This window comes from Blennius ocellaris (genome assembly GCF_963422515.1).
Source record: "Blennius ocellaris genome assembly, chromosome: 16".
NCBI classification, from domain to species: domain Eukaryota; kingdom Metazoa; phylum Chordata; class Actinopteri; order Blenniiformes; family Blenniidae; genus Blennius; species Blennius ocellaris.
In genome coordinates, this window is record NC_137665.1 from 18818711 (window position 1) to 18840657 (window position 21947).

General features: G+C 45.9%; 2 protein-coding genes across 2 annotated transcripts; one reads left to right on the plus strand and one right to left on the minus strand.

The window, feature by feature from the left end:
* Positions 1–3181: 3181 nt before the first annotated feature.
* scpep1 (serine carboxypeptidase 1) lies at positions 3182–11685 on the minus strand. The gene is made up of 13 exons (XM_080511424.1): positions 11556–11685; positions 10257–10396; positions 10077–10166; positions 9206–9361; positions 8071–8145; positions 7472–7544; positions 7304–7341; positions 6721–6849; positions 6504–6585; positions 6302–6415; positions 5420–5557; positions 4845–5008; positions 3182–3950 (listed from the first exon to the last, which is right to left on the minus strand). The coding sequence occupies exons 1-13, from the start codon at positions 11611–11613 to the stop codon at positions 3888–3890; spliced, it is 1320 nt and encodes a 439-aa protein (XP_080367550.1). The 5' UTR covers positions 11614–11685; the 3' UTR covers positions 3182–3887.
* Positions 11686–12554: 869 nt separating this feature from the next.
* coil (coilin p80) lies at positions 12555–18690 on the plus strand. The gene is made up of 7 exons (XM_080511481.1): positions 12555–12831; positions 15341–16076; positions 16505–16585; positions 17259–17306; positions 17543–17612; positions 17713–17801; positions 18524–18690. The coding sequence occupies exons 1-7, from the start codon at positions 12581–12583 to the stop codon at positions 18572–18574; spliced, it is 1326 nt and encodes a 441-aa protein (XP_080367607.1). The 5' UTR covers positions 12555–12580; the 3' UTR covers positions 18575–18690.
* The last annotated feature ends 3257 nt before the right edge of the window (positions 18691–21947 follow it).

A 21947-nucleotide genomic window follows, 5' to 3' on the forward strand; every position in this document is an offset into this window, starting at 1 on the left:
GTAAAAATGTAGAACGGAAAAAATGTTACTCTGTCGCTTTAACTCGTCATTCTGGGGACTTGTTTTGGAATTTTCCCCACATATGTTACATCCTCTTGTTCGGCAGGGTCTCGTGCGCGTGGCGATGCCCTCGGTTTGTGGCTGAGAGTCACGGTTTGCAAACAGTTAAGAGTAGTTCGGGGAGTTTAAAATCGTTGATTTTGGGGGAGAATTTTCCGTTTCCCCATGTTAATGGATGACAGGAGCCAAAAAGGCGAGTAGGGGGTGGGGAGCTTGGACGGCTAATAAAAATTAAACTGGACTAGGTAAGAAAAATTCCCTCTAAATTATTGTAGTAAACAATCTCCTCTATTTTTGTATATCTCAATTTAACCGATACGACCTTCGCCCTATGATGGTTTAGATTTTCCGTTTCGGCCTTTTTTTGCCTTTTTTGGGCGAACACCTTACTTTGAAAGGCAAATAGCCGGCTTCCTGTTGGAGTTAGGTCAAAAGTTAGAGCGCGTGAGTCGTAGGGCTCGAGTAGACGAACAAGTTTCGTATTCGCGACATTTCTCTACGACATTCCTACGGACCGTGGCGGGCGATTTAAATTTTGTAGGTGGCGCTAGAGAGCCATTTCTAGACTTTCATGGAATGTTTTGACATGGTCACCGGCTCTATGCGATTTTTCACGAGCCTGCCAAATTTGGTGAGTTTTTGAGCGTGGATAGGGGGTCCAATATGAGTGAAAGCGTAAAAAAAGCAGAAGAATTAAAGCTGCAAGCAGCATTGGTCGGGACCTCGAGACTGCCCGTCGGGGGGGTGGCTATCAACGGTTAATTAAAAAAATATTATTTAAGCAAAAAAAAAAAAAAAAAAAAATTGTACTTTTATTTTGAAAAAACGGCGTCGGAACCAGCTAATTAGCTAGTGATTTGTGACCGCAGCACCCCCATTAGGCCACCTACCAAATTTCAGCTCAATCGAACAATGTTTACTAGCATGCTAACGGGCATGCTATGCCGCAAGCTAGCGGATGCACCTGAAAATCTCAGTGTGGTACTCCCCAGGTTGCCCCGATCCCAAATCTGGTCTTACTTCAATTCTAGTGTGAATGACACTGCACTTATGGAACAATAAAGGTTTTTCAAAAACTTCCACCGACATGAATTATATGGGCTCAGGCCAGGCCTCCTACGGAGGTCAGTGTGTGACATGAGACTGACCTGGTGGAGTGCCGGGCCTAGGAGGCCCGGCCTTTGTCGGTGGTGTACGGAGGTGTGAATGACGCAGCACTTATGGAACAGGAAAGGTTTTTCAAAAACTTCCACCGACATGAATGTGAGGGCCTTTGTCAGTTGTGTACGGATTACAAAAGGAAGCTGGCATTGGCCAGGCCTGCGGCCTGGCCTTTCGTAAACTGTGGCTCAAGCCCGTCGGGGTGGCCACGATACTCTAGACCAGTTAATGATCATTTTTTATCTTTTTAAAAAAATAGTATTTTTTTAATTACTTTTATTTTGAAAAAAACGGCTGAAAACCAGCTAATTATGTAGTGATTCATGACCGCAGCGGCCCCATTAGGCCACCTACCAAATTTCAGCTCAATCGGATAATGTTTGTTAAAATGCTAACTGGCATGCTAGGCCTATGAGATCCTGAAAATGTCACTGAGATGCTCCCCCTCCCCCTCCCCCGGTCCCCGGAGCAGGATTGCGCAATCCTGCTGTAGATTTTCACAGCAGGTGCACGTCACTTTGGCTCATTAAGTGTCAGAGCTAGAGTGGAAGAGAGTGAAGATGAATTCCAGAACTTTGCGAACAACTGCTCTGAATCCATAGTTATCGGGGGAGTATGTGGATAAAAATACCATACTTTTGTAGGAATTTTTATCCTCTTTCGGACTGTGTGGGTTCGGAAGCAGTCGAAAGTAAAATTTGGACACCAGGGGGCGCTGTTTGGCGACAACGCCGGATATCTCCCATCAGGATTCAATGTAAAAATGTAGAACGGAAAAAATGTTACTCTGTCGCTTTAACTCGTCATTCTGGGGACTTGTTTTGGAATTTTCCCCACATATGTTACATCCTCTTGTTCGGCAGGGTCTCGCGGTCGTGGCGATGCCCTCGGTTTGTGGCTGAGAGTCACGGTTTGCAAACAGTTAAGAGTAGTTCAGGGAGTTTAAAATCGTTGATTTTCGGGGAGAATTTTCCATCTCCCCATGTTAATGGATGACAGGAGCCAAAAAGGCGATTAGGGGGTGGGGAGCTTGGACGGCTAATAAAAATTAAACTGGACTAGGTAAGAAAAATTCCCTCTAAATATTTGTAGTAAACAATCTCCTCTATTTTTGTATATCTCAGTTTAACCGATACGATCTTCGCCCTATGATGGTTTAGATTTTCCGTTTCTGCCTTTTTTTGCCTTTTTTGGGCGAACACCTTACTTTGAAAGGCAAATAGCGGCCTTCCTGTTGGAGTTAGGTCAAAAGTTAGAGCGCGTGAGTCGTAGGGCTCGAGTAGACGAAGAAGTTTCGTATTCGCGACATTTCTGTACGACATTCCTACGGACCGTGGTGGGCGATTAAAATCTTCTAGGTGGCGCTAGAGAGCCATTTTTGGACTTTTTGGGGATTTTTTTAAATAAACCTCGAATGGAGCGCAGACTTGACGAGTCTGCCAAATTTGGTGAGTTTTCGAGCGTGGTTAGGGGGTGAAAAATGAGGCTAAGCGCAAAAAAAAATATATAATAATAAACATTAGAAAAACAATATATAATTTCGCCACCAGGTAGTGGCCGACGCCCCCTTCGGGGGCGTCGGCCACTCTGGGAGGGTCAGGAGAGGGCCTGGATGAGTGCGGGCCCTCCTTCGGAGGGCCCGCACTTTTGGCGACGACGAAATCCAAAAGAGACCTGCCGTTGGCATGGGCCTAGGGCCCATGCCGTTGGCGAGGTCCCTAATAAGAAAAAACATTCGAAATACAATATAGAACTTCGCCACCAGGTAGTGGCCGCGCCCCCTTCGGGGGCACGGCCACTCTGAGGGGGTCAGGAGAGTTCTGGATGAGTGTGGGGCCTCCTGCGGAGGCCCCACACTTTTGGCGACGACGAAATCCAAAAGAGACCTGCCGTTGGCTGGGCCTAGGGGCCCAGCCGTTGGCGAGGTCCCTAAAAATACGTACTTGAAATTCGACAGCTTTTAAAATTCAAAGTCTGATTTCGATGGTAAATAAAATTCAGAGTTACAAATTCGAATTCAGACTCTGACGGCACAGTTTTACTTCCATACGGGATGATCTGTGTTTCGGTCACGACCAAGGCTTGTGAGGTGTGTGTGTGTGTGTGTGTGTGTGTGTGTGTGTGTGTGTGTGTGTGTGTGTGTGTGTGTGTGTGTGTGTGTGTGTGTGTGTGTGTGTGTGTGTGTGTGTGTGTGTGTGTGTGTGTGTGTTGCTGGCTATATTAATATTAAACACAGAAGGTGGTGATTTAATATGACTTTTAATTTAATCTCTTCTCTCTCTAACCCAGCCTCATTAAAAAGTGTGTGTTCTCTCCGCGGTCCTGTTGTGACTGGTTGATCACCACACGATTAATTCTTTCATTTAATTTTTTATCCTGGATTCACATTTTGGTTGCGAGCACAAAAAAATCAAGTGCAAACGCTCGTTTGTCTGCAGACGGCGTGTCGTGAATTCCCCACTAACTGTCCCTGGTGGTTGAATGAGGTCTTTTCCTCTTCAACACACTGACACAAAATGCAAAAACAAAAATAAACAAACGACGTCTTTATTGGATTGAAATTTACACACCAAGTAAAGTCAAAGAAAGGCGACACTGAATTTGGTTTGTGTGCAGAACAAAGGGATCGGCGTGAGCGAGAGGAGCAGAGTGGGAGCGAGGAGGGTTTAGGCCTGCTGGGTGATCATCTTCAGCATCTGCAGGGCCATCGGCCCCTGGTCCGACGGGATCTGACACACACACACACACACACACACACATATTTTTGTGAATGGAGAATAAAATGGTGACCGTTTGTATTCAAATATGCAAAAAATAAACACTTTTTGTTTTTAAACAACTGGACCATTTTCTAGTGAAGCAGTTCTGGGTTAAGAGTGCTGGGAGAGAGAGAGAGAGAGAGAGGAAGGGAGAGAGAGAGGGAGGGAGGGAGAGAGAGGGAGAGGGAGGGAGGGAGAGAGAGACAGAGAGAGAGAGGGAGGGAGCGAGAGAGAGGGAGAGAGAGAGGGAGGGAGGGAGAGAGAGAGGGAGAGAGAGAGGGAGGGAGGGAGAGAGAGAGAGAGAGCGATAGGGAGAGAGGGAGGGAGCGAGAGAGAGAGAGAGATAGGGAGAGAGAGAGAGAGAGAGCTTCTGCCAGTGAAATGATGAGAAAAACAAACATTCCCTGTCGTAGCAGCAAATTAATGTTCATCCTTATTAAGGTGTTTCTGACACTGACGCAGTATAGAGATATAGAGAGATTCACTTGAGGATGCAATTTTAAATCATAGAGTTTAAATCACAGCAGCCAGGTAAAGAAGTCAAATGTAATACTATAGAAGCACATTAGAAACTACAGGTGGTGAGAAATATAAAAAATGTATCTGCATTTTGGTTTTATTACGAAAGGGAGAACCTTCCTACACTTTATAGAATTATGAAACAGGAGGCTATCAATATGATGTAGACATGCTGAAATACCCTTTTAAGAAACAAAAAGGTGTGTGTATGAGCTGTGACGCTTCTGCCACAAGGGGGCACTGTTGTAACAAGTCAACACTAAACAATGAGCCATTTCACAGAGTTATTATGACGTAAACTGTAGTTTGATGCCTCTGGAGCAAAGCTCTCCGGCGCTCTCTCACCATGTGACCTGCTTTGAGGATCCAGTAGAAGGCGAAGTTCTTGTAGGTCTTGTAGAACGCCCCGGTGACGCCCGGCGAGCTGGGGTCGTCCAGCGGCGTCCACCTCAGCTTGTTGAAAAGAGGAAGTCCCGCCCACTTCAGCTGTTTCACCCACAGCTCCTGGCCTGTGGAAACAGCGGCCGGCTGGATCAGGGCAATGAAACAGGAAGGGTTCTTCAACGACGCCGTGGAATTTCAAGAACTTCCCAAAAAAATAGAATTTGACTGGAGAGGAAATTCAGTCGTGAATTAATAACACAATCAATAAAACAGCCTCAGATGTGAGTTTAACAAACTCAAATAGACGTAAATCGGTAGAGGCGAATCTGCACTTTTGAGACAAGTCGTAGCGGAAAGTGGGAACGCCTGTGTCTTTTCTGCAGCGTCAGCACCGATCCGTCATGTGACCGTGACGCCCGACGGGGTCAGCTGACCAGCAGAGACCACTGAGTCCAGGTCACCTGGTTAAAATCCCTCACATGCACCAGAGGGAAGGCGGTTTTCGGGGGGACGTCTGAAGCCCCGCCCAGTTATACCCATGGTGTCCACGATGAGGTCCAGCTGGCCGTTGTAGATGGTCACGTTGACTCCAGCTGCCAGCAGCTGGTCCACCACGTCCACCACCGGCTTCATGAAGTCTCCCGACATGCTGCTGAACACCTCCTCCGCCTGGCCTGCACACACACAGCCACGACAGAGGTCACCTGGAGGTCACCTGGAGGTCAACTAGAGGTCTACTGGAGGTTAACTGGAAGTCGACTGGAGGTCAACTGGAGGTCTACTGGAGGTTAACTGGAGGTCTACTGGAGGTCAACTGGAGGTCTACTGGAGGTCTACTGGAGGTCAACTCGAGGTCTACTGGAGGTTAACTGAAGGTCAACTGGAGGTCTACTGGAGGTCAACTGGTGGTTCGACTGGTGGTTCGACTGGAGGTCAACTGGAGGTCTACAGGAGGTTAACTGGAAGTCGAATGGAGGTCAACTGGAAACTGGAGGTCGATTGGAGGCTAACTGGAGGTCAACTGGAGGTCAACTGGAGGTCAACTTGAGGTCTACTGGAGGTTAACTGGAGATCGACTGGAGGTTAACTGAAGGTCAACTGGAGGTCAACTCGAGGTCTACTGGAGGTCAACTCGAGGTCTACTGGAGGTTAACTGGAGGTTGACTGGAGGTTAACTGAAGGTCAACTGGAGGTCAACTGGAGGTCTACTGGAGGTTAACTGGAAGTCGACTGGAGGTCAACTGGAAACTGGAGGTCGATTGGAGGTTAACTGGAGGTCAACTGGAGGTCAACAGGAAGTCGACTGGAAGTCAACAGGAAGTCGACTGGAAGTCAAGTGGAGGTCAACAGGAAGTCGACTGGAGGTCAACAGGAAGTCAACTGGAGGTCACGCGGCTCTGACAAGATGAAGGACAAACCTCCCCAGGTGACGTTCTGAGGGATGATGCCCAGTTTCTTCCTGATGGGTCCGTTCATGAGCTGACTCAGTGACTCTCTGTAGAGGCGGCGTATGTGACGACGGGTCTGCAGGGCTGGAAGAAGAGGAGGGGGAGGGGGGGGGGGAGGTATCAGGACACCATCTCTACTCCATCAGTTCAGCAGGTGGAGGTTGAGCCTCACTGATAAAATCCTCAGCAGGAGACTGAAGGTCGTCGTCAGGCTCCTGAGTCAGGATGTTGTAGAAGTTCACCCCGTTTGTGTTCTGGTGGGGGAAACACAGGGAGTCTGCCTCAGCCGTGTGTGTGTGTGTGTGTGTGTGTGTGTGTGTGTGTGTGTGTGTGTGTGTGTGTGTGTGTGTGTGTGTGTGTGTGTGTGCGTGTGTGTGTGTGCTCCAGACCTGCTCCACCACGGTCTCCGTCACAGACCACAGCTCGGTGGCCTTCAGGAACTGCTGCTCCTCCACCGCCTGCTTCACTGCTGCTGCTGCATTGTTGACGTCCTGCAGGCCGTAGTCATCCAGCAGAGACTGAGACACACACACACACACACACACACACACACACACACACACACACACACACACACACACACACACACACACACACACACACACACACACACACACACACACATACACACAATCAGTTAGTTCGCAGTTCGCCTCTTACGACATTATTTTTTCTTCTTTTTTAGCTGCTTGTATACTAATCAAGACTTATCTTTTATTATTATTATTATTATTAATAATAAGAATAATAATAATAATATTTTTTAATATCACTATAATTTCTTTTTCCCTCTAAGAATAAATGAGTGTGTCCACATTGATTGAAACTCTATTTTCCTCTAACTTTTCTTCATTTGGGTTTAATTTGACCGCGTTGCAGGAGACTCAGATTCCACCGGATCAACTACCCAACCGTACTTTACTGGAGACGTTGGACGGAGCGTGGGTGGAGACGGCGGGGCAGGCGACTCACCGTGGTGTACAGGTACGGCCCCCACGTCATGACGGAGTCTGAGGACGAAGAGCAACCTCTGTCACAGGCGAGGACCGGCTGTCGTCACCACGGGGTGGCGGGCGACAGGACTTTTCTTTGTGGGAATGAAAAAAGGTGGACGAGGGTTTGAGAAAGACACACACTCACCGATGGGGGAGATCCAGGAGTCTCCTAGAGCCACGCCGGCAAAGTTACACTTCACCGTCCCCTGGGCAACGGCCTGAGAGAGAGAGAGAGAGAGAGAGAGAGAGAGAGAGAGAGAGAGAGCACATCCTCCCTGAACAGACGGGACTCTACTTTCATGAAAGAGTAGACTGTCTTGGTTTTCATCAAAACTATATTTGGTTTGTTGCTGTGGATGAAGCGTGTGTGTGTGTGTGTGTGTGTGTGTGTGTGTGTGTGTGTGTGTGTGTGTGTGTGTGTGTGTGCGTGTGTGTGTGTGTGTGTGTGTGCCTGTCTGTGTGTGCTCTCTTGCATTTTAAAGTGATGCAATCAAAGAAGTGATCAAATAAGAAGGCAGGAGGAGCACAGTGTTACAGTGCTTCCTCCTTTATGTGAAAGGTTTCACATCGGGGATTTCCTCAACACACACACACACACACACACACAAACACACACACACACACACACACACACACACACACACACACACACACACACACACACACACACACACACACACACACACACACACACACACACACACACACACACACATTTTTAAAGCAGAAAGACAGTCAGCTCACCTTAGTGAGCGCCAGCGAGATGGCAGCCGCCATCTTTCCTCCGTAGGACTCAGAGAAGATGAAGAAGGGAACATTCTGTGAGGAGCAAGAGGAGCTATGAGGAGCAATGAGGAGCAGAGAGGAGCAGAGAGGAGCAGAGAGGAGCAATGAGGAGCAGAGAGAGGAGCAGAGAGGAGCAGAGAGAGGAGCAGAGAGGAGCAGAGAGAGGAGCAGAGAGGAGCAGAGAGGAGCAGAGAGAGGAGCAGAGAGGAGCAATGAGGAGCAGAGAGGAGCAGAGAGGAGTAGAGAGGAGCAGTGAGGAGCAGAGAGAGGAGTAGAGAGGAGCAGAGAGGAGTAGAGAGGAGCAGAGAGGAGCAGTGAGGAGCAGAGAGGAGCAGAGAGAAGCAGTGAGGAGCAGAGAGGAGCAGTGAGGAGCAGAGAGGAGCAGAGAGAGGAGTAGAGAGGAGCAGAGAGGAGTAGAGAGGAGCAGAGAGGAGCAGTGAGGAGCAGAGAGAGGAGCAGAGAGGAGCAGAGAGAGGAGCAGAGAGGAGCAATGAGGAGCAGAGAGAGGAGCAGAGAGGAGCAGAGAGGAGCAGAGAGGAGCAGTGAGGAGCAGAGAGAGGAGTAGAGAGGAGCAGAGAGGAGTAGAGAGGAGCAATGAGGAGCAGAGAGGAGCAGAGAGGAGCAGAGAGAGGAGCAGAGAGGAGCAGAGAGAGGAGCAGAGAGGAGCAGAGAGAGGAGCAGAGAGGAGCAATGAGGAGCAGAGAGAGGAGCAGAGAGGAGCAGAGAGGAGCAGAGAGAGGAGCAGAGAGGAGCAGTGAGGAGCAGAGAGAGGAGCAGAGAGGAGCAGAGAGGAGTAGAGAGGAGCAGAGAGGAGCAGTGAGGAGCAGAGAGGAGCAGAGAGGAGCAGTGAGGAGCAGAGAGGAGCAGTGAGGAGCAGAGAGGAGTAGAGAGGAGCAGTGAGGAGCAGAGAGGAGCAGAGAGAGGAGTAGAGAGGAGCAGAGAGGAGTAGAGAGGAGCAGAGAGGAGCAGAGAGGAGCAGTGAGGAGCAGTGAGGAGCAGAGAGGAGCAGTGAGGAACAGTGAGGAGCAGAGAGGAGCAGTGAGGAGCAGTGAGGAGCAGAGAGGAGCAGTGAGGAGCAGAGAGGAGCAGGTACCTGGAACTCTGCTCTGTCGTTGAAGAAGCTGCGGAGGAGAACCATCATGTCTGAAGCGACGGTGGAAACGTCGGTGGCGAAGGCGTCTGGACGCTGGACGAAGCTGAAGCCGGTTCCCACTGGATTGTCCACAAACAGCAGGCTGGCAGCCTGGACCTGACCACACCAACACAACACCTGTCTTCATCACTGCAGGACATTGTTGTTGTTGTTGTTGTTGTTGTTGTTGACTCAATGTTTGCGAGGATTTAAATATCTATCTCCAAACACACTTGGTTTAAACTTCGCTCTACATGAAATACATGAACATTTAGTACATCTGCTGGCGACACATTAATTTTGTTCCGGAAATTATATTAAAAAAAATTTATCACGACAAAAATGTTTGATATTAATTAAATATTTTCTATTTATGGTGTTTGGAAGAGCTCCCAGTAATGATTCTAGATAAAAAACTGTTGGAACTGAATATAATAAATGTAAACTATGAAATCTGTTCAGTAGGAAAAGCGTCTGTATTCCATTTTTCACTTGTATTTCCTGAAATATGGGAAATAAGTACAAAACTTATATAAACTCAATAATCAATCTACAGAAAAGAGCCACTAAGGTAATAAATAATGCCGCTTATTTTCATTCTACTGATCAATTATTGGCCATATGGACATTGTGTGTTAAAAAAAACCAACTTGTTTGTAAGTTCCATATATTCTAGATTATTTTATTTCCCTTAAATGTGTTCAAGTATTTTGTGTTGTGTTTATGTAAGGAGACGTTTTGATCTATGACCAAAAGTAAACCTTCCAAGTTCAGTGGTTCGTTCTCTTCTTCTTCTCCCGTGATAAATAAAGAGTAAACAAAACCTCCTCACCCAGCTGGTCTTCCGGAGCTCCAGGTCTCTGGTCAAAGGTCCAATCTCCTCGAAGTTCCCAAAGCCACTCCCAGATCCTCCCGGACCCCCCTGGAAGGCAGACGGAATAGATGTATTATACCTGCAGTCACAGTGACCGAACCCTTCCAGATGTTGCTCTGTCCGCTCAGGAAGTCCTACCTGCAGCCACATGACCAGCGGCAGGTCTTCGCCCTGCACGGACTGACAGTCGGCGTAGTAGAGCCACCAGAACATGTGGGCGCCGTCCCTCACCTCCACGTAGCTCCACGCCTCCTTACCTGCCAGGGGGCTGCACAGGCCTGCAACACAGTTCACTGCAGGGTCACTGACGCCACGGAGTATGGAAATCTCACAGGAAGGTCATTAAAAGAGGCTTTTTAATTAAGATATACTGGAATATGGAGGGGGGGAAATAAGCCGCCATATAGAAGAAGAAAGTTTATTTATATAGCACCTTTCACAGATAAAATCACAAGGTGCTTCACAGAGGCATAAAAACAATAAAATAGTACGGACAACAATAAAACATTACGGACACAGTAAAATAGTACGTAGCAACATATCTGTCACCAAAGACACAATCAGATTCGCAGAAGGGAATAATCCATTTTCCACAATGAATGGTGAGGAAATACCTTTAAATAACTCTGGACATAATGCCCGTCCTGTATAACCACGTCTTTCCTAATTGAACTTTTTCTTTTTTAAATTTTTCTGGTCAAATTAATGAATAAAAGATGGTGTTTTAGACATTCTGAATGAAGCAGTGACTTTTGTTTCTAGCAGATTTAAAGAAATGTTACATTTCACTTAACTTCATGTTTATAGATTCTGACATTATTTACAGTTGATATACAACAACGATCCCTTTTTCTGCATCCCCCAAATTCATAATTATATTACATACGTATTACATAATGTAACATACATGTAACACACTGACCCACCACACACACTGGACACACACAAGCAGGAAAACAGATAATTATTTGCAGTTTGGAACATAATTAATAAGTTTTATAGTTGACCAAATCCACAGGGTGCATGGGACATGGAAAACTTTCCTTTAAAACATAAAAAACAGTGTGTGTTCATCCAAACGTCCACTAAACCAATAAAGTGAACCAATGTTGAAACGAGTGGTTAAAAAAAAAAAAAAAAAAAATCCACAAACTCCTTTGAGTGTGAGTTCTTGCACGGTTTGAAAAAAAAAAAGTCTTTACAAACAATAAAACGGGACATTGTTCAGTGCAAGTTCTATATTTACTCGCAGGATTGGGGAACAGAAAGAAGAAGACTTTGGTTTCGTCGCGAGCGAGTTCTCTAACACACACACACACACACACACACACACACACACACACACACACACACACACACACACACACACACACACACACACACACACACACACACACACACACACACACACACACTAATAGAGGCTATAAGACTTACCTGTGCTGATCACAGAGGTCAGGAAACACAACACACTGCACACCTGAAGCAGACCCATCCTCACTGTGTGTGTGTGAGTGTGTGTGAGTGTATGTTACTGTACAGACAGTGAACACTCATCATATGACCGCAGCAGCAGTCAGCTGACACGCGCATCATAGTCACGTGTTCACGCAATGAGGATGTTGAGTCAGAGCTGTGAGGAGCCCGTTTATGTGTTTACACATTTACTGAGGGACTAAATCAGTAGGATGTTGGATAAACCGAATTTAACAAACTACTGAATAATTTTTTTTATGTGAATGTCACTTTTGCCACATTCTTTAAAGGGCAATGACACATTACGGTGGATAAAAGACTGCGAGACCGATTCTCAGTGCTGATTGTTGACCTCCAGGCCGAGAGGGGGCAGTGCTCAAGAAGACCACTCCTCCGCTGAAAACCAGCCTTGCCAGACAGAAAACGCAATGTTGTTTTTGTTTTTTGTTTTTTTTTTAATTCTCAAAGATATCTCATTCACAAACTTACATGCATATCAGCCATATTTATAAGGCTAAATTTAGAAACACAGTCTTAATTTATTTCACTTGAAAAGGAAACCAAATAATATGTCAAATACATTAGTGATTTAAATAATAGAAAAGCTGATTTACTTTGCTTTAGGATTTCTGAATGACACTTCCACTGGCTGATTTGTTTGCACATCGACAGGGTGTTTGTGTTGTTCTATTGTTTGTACTGTTTAATATAAATAATAAAAAAAAACCCGACTTAGTATTAATAATTAATAAGCGACTCGGTGTAAGTGTTCGGTATAAGTCAATTCAAAGAATGGCACAATAAATATTTCGTCAGTGTTTTTCACAGAGAATAAAAGTGATTTCTTCAACGCTGAGAACAAAAACAAACAAAACCTTTAAACTGACAGTCCCGGTGAGCCGGAAGTACTTCTTCTTCTTCCGGGTCTAGTCACGTGGTCGCCTGGCCGGGTCTCTCATGCTGGCTGTAGGCGGCTGCACTGAGCAATGTCTGCCGGCGGGAGCAGCTTCATCCGCCTGCGGCTGAGCTTCGACTACCCGCCGCCCGCCGCGGTGGGCTGCCGGCTGTGCTGGCTCCTGGTGGACCTGGACTCGTGCCGGGTGGTGGCCGACCTGGAGAGCCTCATCCGGGACAAGTTCGAGTTCAGCCGCGGCAGCGTCCTCAGCCTCTTCGTCCAGGACTGCTACCTGCCGCACACCGAGAGCGCGCTGCTGGTGCGGGACAATGATAGCGTCAGGTACAACTGCTGTCCCGGAGCCCCCCGTACCCCCCCCCTCCAAAAAAAAAACACCCCTCGGATGGTTTCTGCCCCATGGGGGGGTCCCAGTATAGTTTCTACCCTTGTTTTCCCCCCTCAGTCTAGTTTCTACCCTTGTTACCCCCCCCCCCCCCCCCAGTATAGTTTCTGCCGCTAGTATAGTTTCTACCCTTGTTACCCCCCCCCCCCCCAGTATAGTTTCTGCCCCTAGTATAGTTTCTACCCTTGTTACCCCCCCTCATTATAGTTTCTACCCTTGTTACCTCCCCTCAGTATAGTTTCTACCCTTGTTACCCCCCCTCAGTATAGTTTCTGCCCCTAGTATAGTTTCTACCCTTGTTACCCCCCCCCCCCAGTATAGTTTCTGCCCCTAGTATAGTTTCTACCCTTGTTACCCCCCCTCATTATAGTTTCTACCCTTGTTACCCCCCTCATTATAGTTTCTACCCTTGTTACCTCCCCTCAGTCTAGTTTCTACCCTTGTTACCCCCCTCATTATAGTTTCTACCCTTGTTACCTCCCCTCATTATAGTTTCTACCCTTGTTACCCCCCTCATTATAGTTTCTACCCTTGTTACCTCCCCTCAGTCTAGTTTCTACCCTTGTTACCCCCCTCAGTATAGTTTCTACCCTTGTTACCTCCCCTCAGTATAGTTTCTACCCTTGTTACCTCCCCTCAGTCTAGTTTCTACCCTTGTTACCCCCCTCATTATAGTTTCTACCCTTGTTACCTCCCCTCATTATAGTTTCTACCCTTGTTACCTCCCCTCATTATAGTTTCTACCCTTGTTACCCCCCTCATTATAGTTTCTACCCTTGTTACCTCCCCTCATTATAGTTTCTACCCTTGTTACCTCCCCTCATTATAGTTTCTACCCTTGTTACCCCCCCTCATTATAGTTTCTACCCTTGTTACCTCCCCTCAGTATAGTTTCTACCCTTGTTTCCCCCCCTCATTATAGTTTCTACCCTTGTTACCCCCCTCATTATAGTTTCTACCCTTGTTACCTCCCCTCAGTATAGTTTCTACCCTTGTTACCCCCCCTCATTATAGTTTCTACCCTTGTTACCTCCCCTCAGTATAGTTTCTACCCTTGTTACCTCCCCTCATTATAGTTTCTACCCTTGTTTCCCCCCCTCATTATAGTTTCTACCCTTGTTACCCCCCTCAGTATAGTTTCTACCCTTGTTACCCCCCCTCATTATAGTTTCTACCCTTGTTACCTCCCCTCATTATAGTTTCTACCCTTGTTACCTCCCCTCATTATAGTTTCTACCCTTGTTACCTCCCCTCATTATAGTTTCTACCCTTGTTACCTCCCCTCAGTATAGTTTCTACCCTTGTTACCCCCCCTCATTATAGTTTCTACCCTTGTTACCCCCCCTCATTATAGTTTCTACCCTTGTTACCCCCCCTCATTATAGTTTCTACCCTTGTTACCTCCCCTCAGTATAGTTTCTACCCTTGTTACCCCCCCTCATTATAGTTTCTACCCTTGTTACCTCCCCTCAGTATAGTTTCTACCCTTGTTACCCCCCCTCAGTATAGTTTCTACCCTTGTTACCCCCCCTCATTATAGTTTCTACCCTTGTTACCTCCCCTCAGTATAGTTTCTACCCTTGTTACCTCCCCTCATTATAGTTTCTACCCTTGTTACCTCCCCTCATTATAGTTTCTACCCTTGTTACCCCCCTCATTATAGTTTCTACCCTTGTTACCCCCCTCATTATAGTTTCTACCCTTGTTACCTCCCCTCATTATAGTTTCTACCCTTGTTACCTCCCCTCATTATAGTTTCTACCCTTGTTACCTCCCCTCATTATAGTTTCTACCCTTGTTACCTCCCCTCAGTCTAGTTTCTACCCTTGTTACCCCCCCTCATTATAGTTTCTACCCTTGTTACCTCCCCTCAGTATAGTTTCTACCCTTGTTACCCCCCCTCATTATAGTTTCTACCCTTGTTACCTCCCCTCAGTATAGTTTCTACCCTTGTTACCTCCCCTCATTATAGTTTCTACCCTTGTTACCTCCCCTCAGTCTAGTTTCTACCCTTGTTACCCCCCTCATTATAGTTTCTACCCTTGTTACCTCCCCTCAGTATAGTTTCTACCCTTGTTACCCCCCCTCATTATAGTTTCTACCCTTGTTACCTCCCCTCAGTCTAGTTTCTACCCTTGTTACCTCCCCTCATTATAGTTTCTACCCTTGTTACCCCCCCTCATTATAGTTTCTACCCTTGTTACCTCCCCATAGTCTAGTTTCTACCCTTGTTACCTCCCCTCAGTCTAGTTTCTACCCTTGTTACCCCTTCAGTCTAGTTTCTACCCTTGTTATGCCCCCAGTATAGTTTCTACCCTTGTTACCCCCCCCCCCTCCCCTCAGTATAGTTTCTGCCCCCAGTATAGTTTCTACCCTTGTTACCGAGAGTGATACGATGTGTGTGTGTGTGTGTGTGTGTGTGTGTGTGTGTGTGTGTGTGTGTGTCAGGGTGAAGGTGGACAGTGTGTCTCAGGTCAACGGTCTCAGCAGTCGTCCAGCTCCAGACGCCGTCCAGCACAGGAAGAGGAAATCGGTGGTGGAGGAGGAGGAAGACGACGGCGGAGCGGCGAGGAAGAAGAAGAAGAAGGAGGAGAAGAACAAGAAGAAGGAGGAGGAGGAGGAGAAGAAGAAGAGAGGTAAAAGAAGGGAGGAGGATGGAGGGCAAGACGCTGCGGCGCCGGCGGGACGAGGCTGCAACAAGGAGTCGCCTGCAAAAAGCCCCAAGAAGAAGAAGAAGAAGAAGAAGAAGACCTGCCCCCCCGCCTCCCCCAGACCCCCCCAAGCTGGAGTCCTCCAGAGTCCACGACCTCAGAGGTCTAAGTTAGCAGGACGCCCTCCCCCCCCCTCCTCTTCCTCCTCCTCCTCCTCTGATGATGCGTCCACCAGGACTAAACCCCCACCCCCCACCGCCCCTCCGGCCCCCCCTCGCACATCTGAGCCTGTGCAGTCCTCTGACTCTTCACATAAAAGGGCTGCTGCCGGACCACCCCCCAGCTCCCAGACCCCCCATGGGGAAGAGGAGGAGGAGGAGGAGGAGGAGGAGGAGATCCAGCTGGTCATCCACCCCCCCAAGCAGCATCCATGGCGAGGTGGAGGGCGGGGGGGCGGCAGGGGGGGGCGCTTCGAGTCCAGAGCCAAGTTGCCTTCATCTGAGCCAGAGACCCCGACCCCGGGGGTCCTCCAGGTGGGTCTACGTGGAACACACACACACATTTGTAAGTTTGAATTAAAAAATGTTTTACTTTAAAATGTTTTGCATCATCATCATTATTATTATTAATAATAATATTAAGATTATTTTTAATAATACTATTAATAATATTATTATTAATAATAATATTAATAATAATATTGTTATTAAGATTCTTATTAATAATAATAATACTATTAATAATATTATTATTAATAATACTATTGTTATTAAGATTATTATTATTAATAATAATATTATTAATTATATTAATAACACATTTATTATTACTAATATTATTATTAATAATATTAATATTACTGTAATTAAAGCTGCTGGATTTCAAGTAAAGACCTGACGTTGGTTGTTGCCATGGCGACACGGTTGAAGTAAACATGTTCATGTTGTGTATTTCTCCGTAGAATGGAGCTCTCAAACGGGACTACACCTTAATGCCCCTCCTAGCTGCCCCCCCTCCGGTGGGGCAGAAGATCGCCTTCAAGGTAAGAGCGTGTTGCCAAAACCCACCATATTTTTTTTCAAAATGGCCGACTTCCTGGTTGCGTTTCCAGCCAGGGTGTAACCGGGGCTAGTAAGAGGTTTGCTCGGGCAACTTGTACAAACTGGCTCGTGGTTTGTTTGTTTTTTTAATGTATATATTTTTGACGTTTTTCCCGACAAAAATCACTTGTTATCGCCAAGGTGAGGCCATTTCTGCATAATAATAATAATAATGCAATAATTATTTATTTATTTATTTATTTATTTATTTACAGTGCAGTAACATGCCCACCCTTATATGCACTGTGTGCATGAAAGTATTCACATATCTTCAGTTTACTGGCTCTGTCTCCCTGCTCACTCTCCTGCTCTGGAGTTTTATAGAGTTTTATTGCACAATGTGGGATTTTATTTTATTTTCATCCTGAACGAGGTGTGAGTTTATTCTCCCATCCTGCTTTGCTGCCGCCGTGACCATGTCAAGTTCTCCACCTGGGACATTATTAAAGGATCGTCTCATCTTATCATCTCATCTTATCGTCTCATCTTATCCCCCAAAAATTCACTTCAGTTCACTTTACTAAAAACGTAACGTGAACGATCGTCACGCTAAGAACAACCCAGATCCCAGCAATAATAATGATGATATTAATGACTACTTTCTTCTGTGTTCAGCTGCTGGAGCTCACTGAAAACTACACCCCAGAAGTATCAGAGTACAAGGTGTGTGTGTGTGTGTGTGTGTGTGTGTGTGTGTGTGTGTGTGTGTGTGTGTGTGTGTGTGTGTGTGTGTGTGTGTGTGTGTGTGTGTGTGTGTGTGTGTGTGTGTGTGTGTGTGTGTGTGTGTGTGTGTGTGTGTGTGTGTGTGTGTGTCCTGGACAGTGCCAGTCTCGCGTTCTGCCCCCCTGCTGTGTTGTTGTTGTTGTTATTAACACCCTGCTCCTGGTCGTTGGCTTCAGGAAGGGAAGATCTTGAGCTTTGACCCGACGACCAAGCAGGTAGAGGTGGAGCTCCTGGTGGCCAGTCCAGGTAAGACACCCCCCCCCCCCCCCCTGGTCTCAGCCTCACAACGGTCTGCAGAGACCAGCTGACCACACTGAGGGATGTTGGCTTGTCCCGGTTTCTTCAGGTCCCGCGGAGCCGGGGAAGTTCGACCTGGTCTACCAGAACCCGGACGGCTCGGAACGGGTGGAGTACGCCCTCTGCAGGGGGTCGCGGGTAAAACCTGCTCTTCCTGTCTCTGCTGCTTGGGGTCAACCAGTATTTATTTATTTATTTATTTATTATTGATAGAATAGAAATACTTTATTCATCCCAGGGGGGATTTCTCAAGCGTCCATAGTTTAAAAACAGCTGGATTCTATCTTTTAGCGAAAAGCACTGACACGTTGAGGAGATTTTGCTTTAATTGGGACTATTTATTTGAGTGGGTGTTTATCAAGACGCTGCATGGATGTGTTTTTAAATAAGAGCAACGTTGGTCCATAGAGATAAAACTGTGGCTTTTGTATGTTTGGACTGTTAAAGTCTGTTGAAAAAAGAAAAGAAAAAAGGCATTTTTGGAGAGAGTGAATAATAAAAATGACAAAAAATGGACAAATGAAGCAGCAGTGATGAAGAAAAGTTCAGATAAAATAAAGGAAAAAGAGAGAATATGGGAATAAATACTACATGTTATGTATGTGGACTAACTGAGGAAAGCACACAAAGGAGAATAAATCAAGCTTTATTGATACAGAAATAGTCAAATCCATTATTTAATGGAGCGTCTGAGCCAATAACATTGTTTAAAACCCTAATTTATAATAAGTGAGTATCAACGAGTATTTTTAAAACCACTATTGAGGCGATTATTTAAAGGAATAGTGGATTATTGTAACGGGATTATTGTTGGTGCTCTGGCCCGTCGTCGGCTGACGGAGGTGCTCTTCCTCCTCCAGGTGACGGAGCAGTGGGAGACCCTGCTGGAGCCCAGGCTGATCCTCCAATAGTCCCTCCTCCCGGAAACCATCCTCACGTGGACCAAGACGCTCCGCCATCGTCTGGACGTTCAGTTTTATACCTGCAGTTCTCCTTTTAATACGCTGCTTTCATGTGTTTGTACAGTGACGAGTTTCTGATCGTAATAAACGTGTTTGGTCTAATTTAATGGTGCTGAATCTGCTTTAACAAGTTAAAAGCATATCTTATTGCTAATATGTGTATTTCCCCCCCCCATCTGGTACTGATGGACTTCCTGTGTGTGCATATAGTCTGCAGGACTGATTTTTATCATTTAATTTTAATTTAGCTGTGTTGAATTCCATCAGATCAGAGTTTCAGGAGGTCAGAATGAATAAACCAGGAGTCAGTGTGGTGCAGGAAGAGTCACTCTTCTGGACTGACGAGGGTCGGTGATGATTTGTAGGCGTTTCCACACAGGAAGTCAAATAAGACTTAGTGGCCAGTGTAAAATATATACTGCTTTGTTGTTTAAGAAGGATTTTGCTTTCCTGACGACTGAACTTTTTTGGGGGGATAATTTAGTTTGGATATGTTTAAAATGAGGTTTCCAACATGTTTTCATCAATTATCACACATAGAAACTTAATTTCTTTAACCCTTTTTATGTTTAGTGATCGCTTATTCATTTTTTAAATTTGTTTAACTCATGTGATTTCATTGCATATATAAGGAATAAATAGTTTAGGAATGCTTTTTTTTCTCTTCCCGGTCTATGAACACCCCTACTGCGTATATCTTTTGGTCTCTGGAGCTGGAGACGTCTTCTACTGGTTCTAATGAAGCCGTCCAGGTGGATCTTTGTGATCTGGATCCGTATCGGCTTCTAGACAGGACTTTGTGTTTATCAATACATTTGTCCAATCAAACGGTGAAAAGGCTTCTGTAAGATCTTTAAACCTATAAACCTCTTTACAACCAGATCCCATCATACTGTTGTTCCACATCCCCAGAAGATGGCCTGGTTCTCAGTGCTGCCCCCTGGTGGTTCCCAGGTTTTCTAAAAGAATGGAGGCAGAGCCTTCAGCTCTCATCCCACATGGAAAGAACCTATACGAGGATATATGCGCATATATGAAACCTATAAGCAGTTTATATGCACATATTTGCTGCATATATGCGTATATATGCCACATATAGGCAAAATTGAGGTGCATATATGTGAATATTCAGGCCATATAGGTCTCCTGTACTGCTTCTTTATTTCCACATATAGAGAGCCCATATCTCACTTTGGCAGCTGTCATACATTATCAAGGCCATAACTAAGAACTAACTAAAGAACAATTATATAAGAAGAACATATAGGTGCATATATGCACACATATATGTGCATATATGTACCTATATAGGTGCATGTATGCGTGTATATGTGTACATATACACTACTCACAAAAAGTTGAGGATATTTGGCTTTCAGGTGAAATTTATGGAAAATGTAAAAAGTTCACGCTACAGTGATATCACATCATGGAAGTAGGACATTTAAGTAGAAGGATGCACTGGTGATTTCCTCATCTCAAACAATTTATTGAAACAAACATTAACAACAATGGTGGGTACATCACAACAAAAAATGTCAACGTCTCAATAACTGGTCATGTGCCCTTGAGCATCAATTACAGCTTGACAACGACGTCTCATGCTGTTCACAAGTCGACTTATTGTCTGCTGAGGCATGGCATCCCACTCTTCTTGAAGGGCAGCCCTCAGGTCATTGAGGGTCTGGGTGCTGAGTTTCAAGCCGCTACACAGCGACTCAGCTGATCCCACAGGTTTCCAATGGGATTCTGGTCTGGAGAAAGTGCAGGCCATTCCACTGGAGGTCCACCAGCCTCCAACAGCCGTTCCCTGATGACGTGACCTCGATGAGCTGGAGCATTGTCGTCCATGAAGATGAAATTAGGTCTGTGTTGTTCATGTCGGGGCACAATCACTGGATGAATGATGTTATTCAGGTAGCATGGGCTTGTCACTGTACCATTCACAAAGTGTAGGGCAGTTCTGTACCGACTGGACACACCTGCCCACACCGTAACACCGCCACCACCAAAGTCTGGTCTGGTGACAACAGTGGCTGATGCATAGCGCTCTCCTTGACGTCTCCAACATCATTGGCGGGCATCATTTCTGCTCAACATGAATCGACTTTCATCAGAGAAGAGCACTGAGGCCCACTGGTCCCTCGTCCAGCGTAAATGCTCCCTGGCCCATCAAGACGATGACGCCTGTGCCTGGCGGTGTGGTCAGGCACCCTTGCAGGTCGTCTAGCACACAGACCACGCTGATGGAAACGGTTTCCAATGGTCTGACGTGACACTTGGAGCCTCTCACCTCCCTGAAACGTGCCTGGAGTTGAGTGGCCTTCATCATCCGGTTTCTCAGGGCATTGTTCACAATGTCGCGGTCATCAGCATGGGATGTGGCCAAAGGACGTCCACTACTACACCTTTCTGTGACTCTTCCAGTCTCTCTGTGTCTCTGTTCAACCTGCTGATGCCACTCTGTGACACTGAGCTCAGTTCCGTCTGAGAACGTCCTGTTTGAAGCATCACAATGGCGAGGTACTGTTGATCCATCGTCAGGTGTCGTCTTGATGTCATGATGTCAAAACGTGAACAGCATGATGAGGACGACTGTTTAAACACCAACTCTAATTGAACAAGGACATTTATTGGTCGATTACAGGATCAAACACCGGTTGTGAATTTTGCCGTTCAGCTCCTTGTTAGAGAACAGAAACTTGTGCAAAAAGTACGAAAACATTTAACAGTTGGACATCTCCATTCCAAAGCTTAGAGAAGGTCACATTAAGTTCACCTGTAAAGGTTTGAATGCATTTTAGGCTCGTCCTGAAATTTCACCCAAAAGCCGAATATCCCTAACTTTTTGTGAGTAGTGTATGTACATTTCTGTACATATAGGTAAAAGGCCAATTTTATATATGTCACATATATTAAAAACCTATATCAAAACCTATATTAAAACATATATGTGTATGTAGGTTCTTTCAATGTGGGATGTTTCAGTTATGGAGGCTGAATCTTTTCTTTGTAATAAAACCTGCAGTCAGAGCTGCTTCGGGAACCCTGGATCGTTTTCTGGTGGAGCTGCTGGAGGTTCAGACTGACGGAGGAGCCACACTGAGAGTCTTTACTTTCTCACTCTCTGTGTTTCACTATTATATGTCACAAACATTAACATCTCGACAATACTACTACTACTACTACTACTACTACTACTACTACTACTACTACTACTACCCACATGGAAATAACCTATATAAACACATATGTTTTAATATAGGTTTTGTGGAAATAAAGAAGCAGTACAGGAGACCTATATGGCCTGTATATTCACATA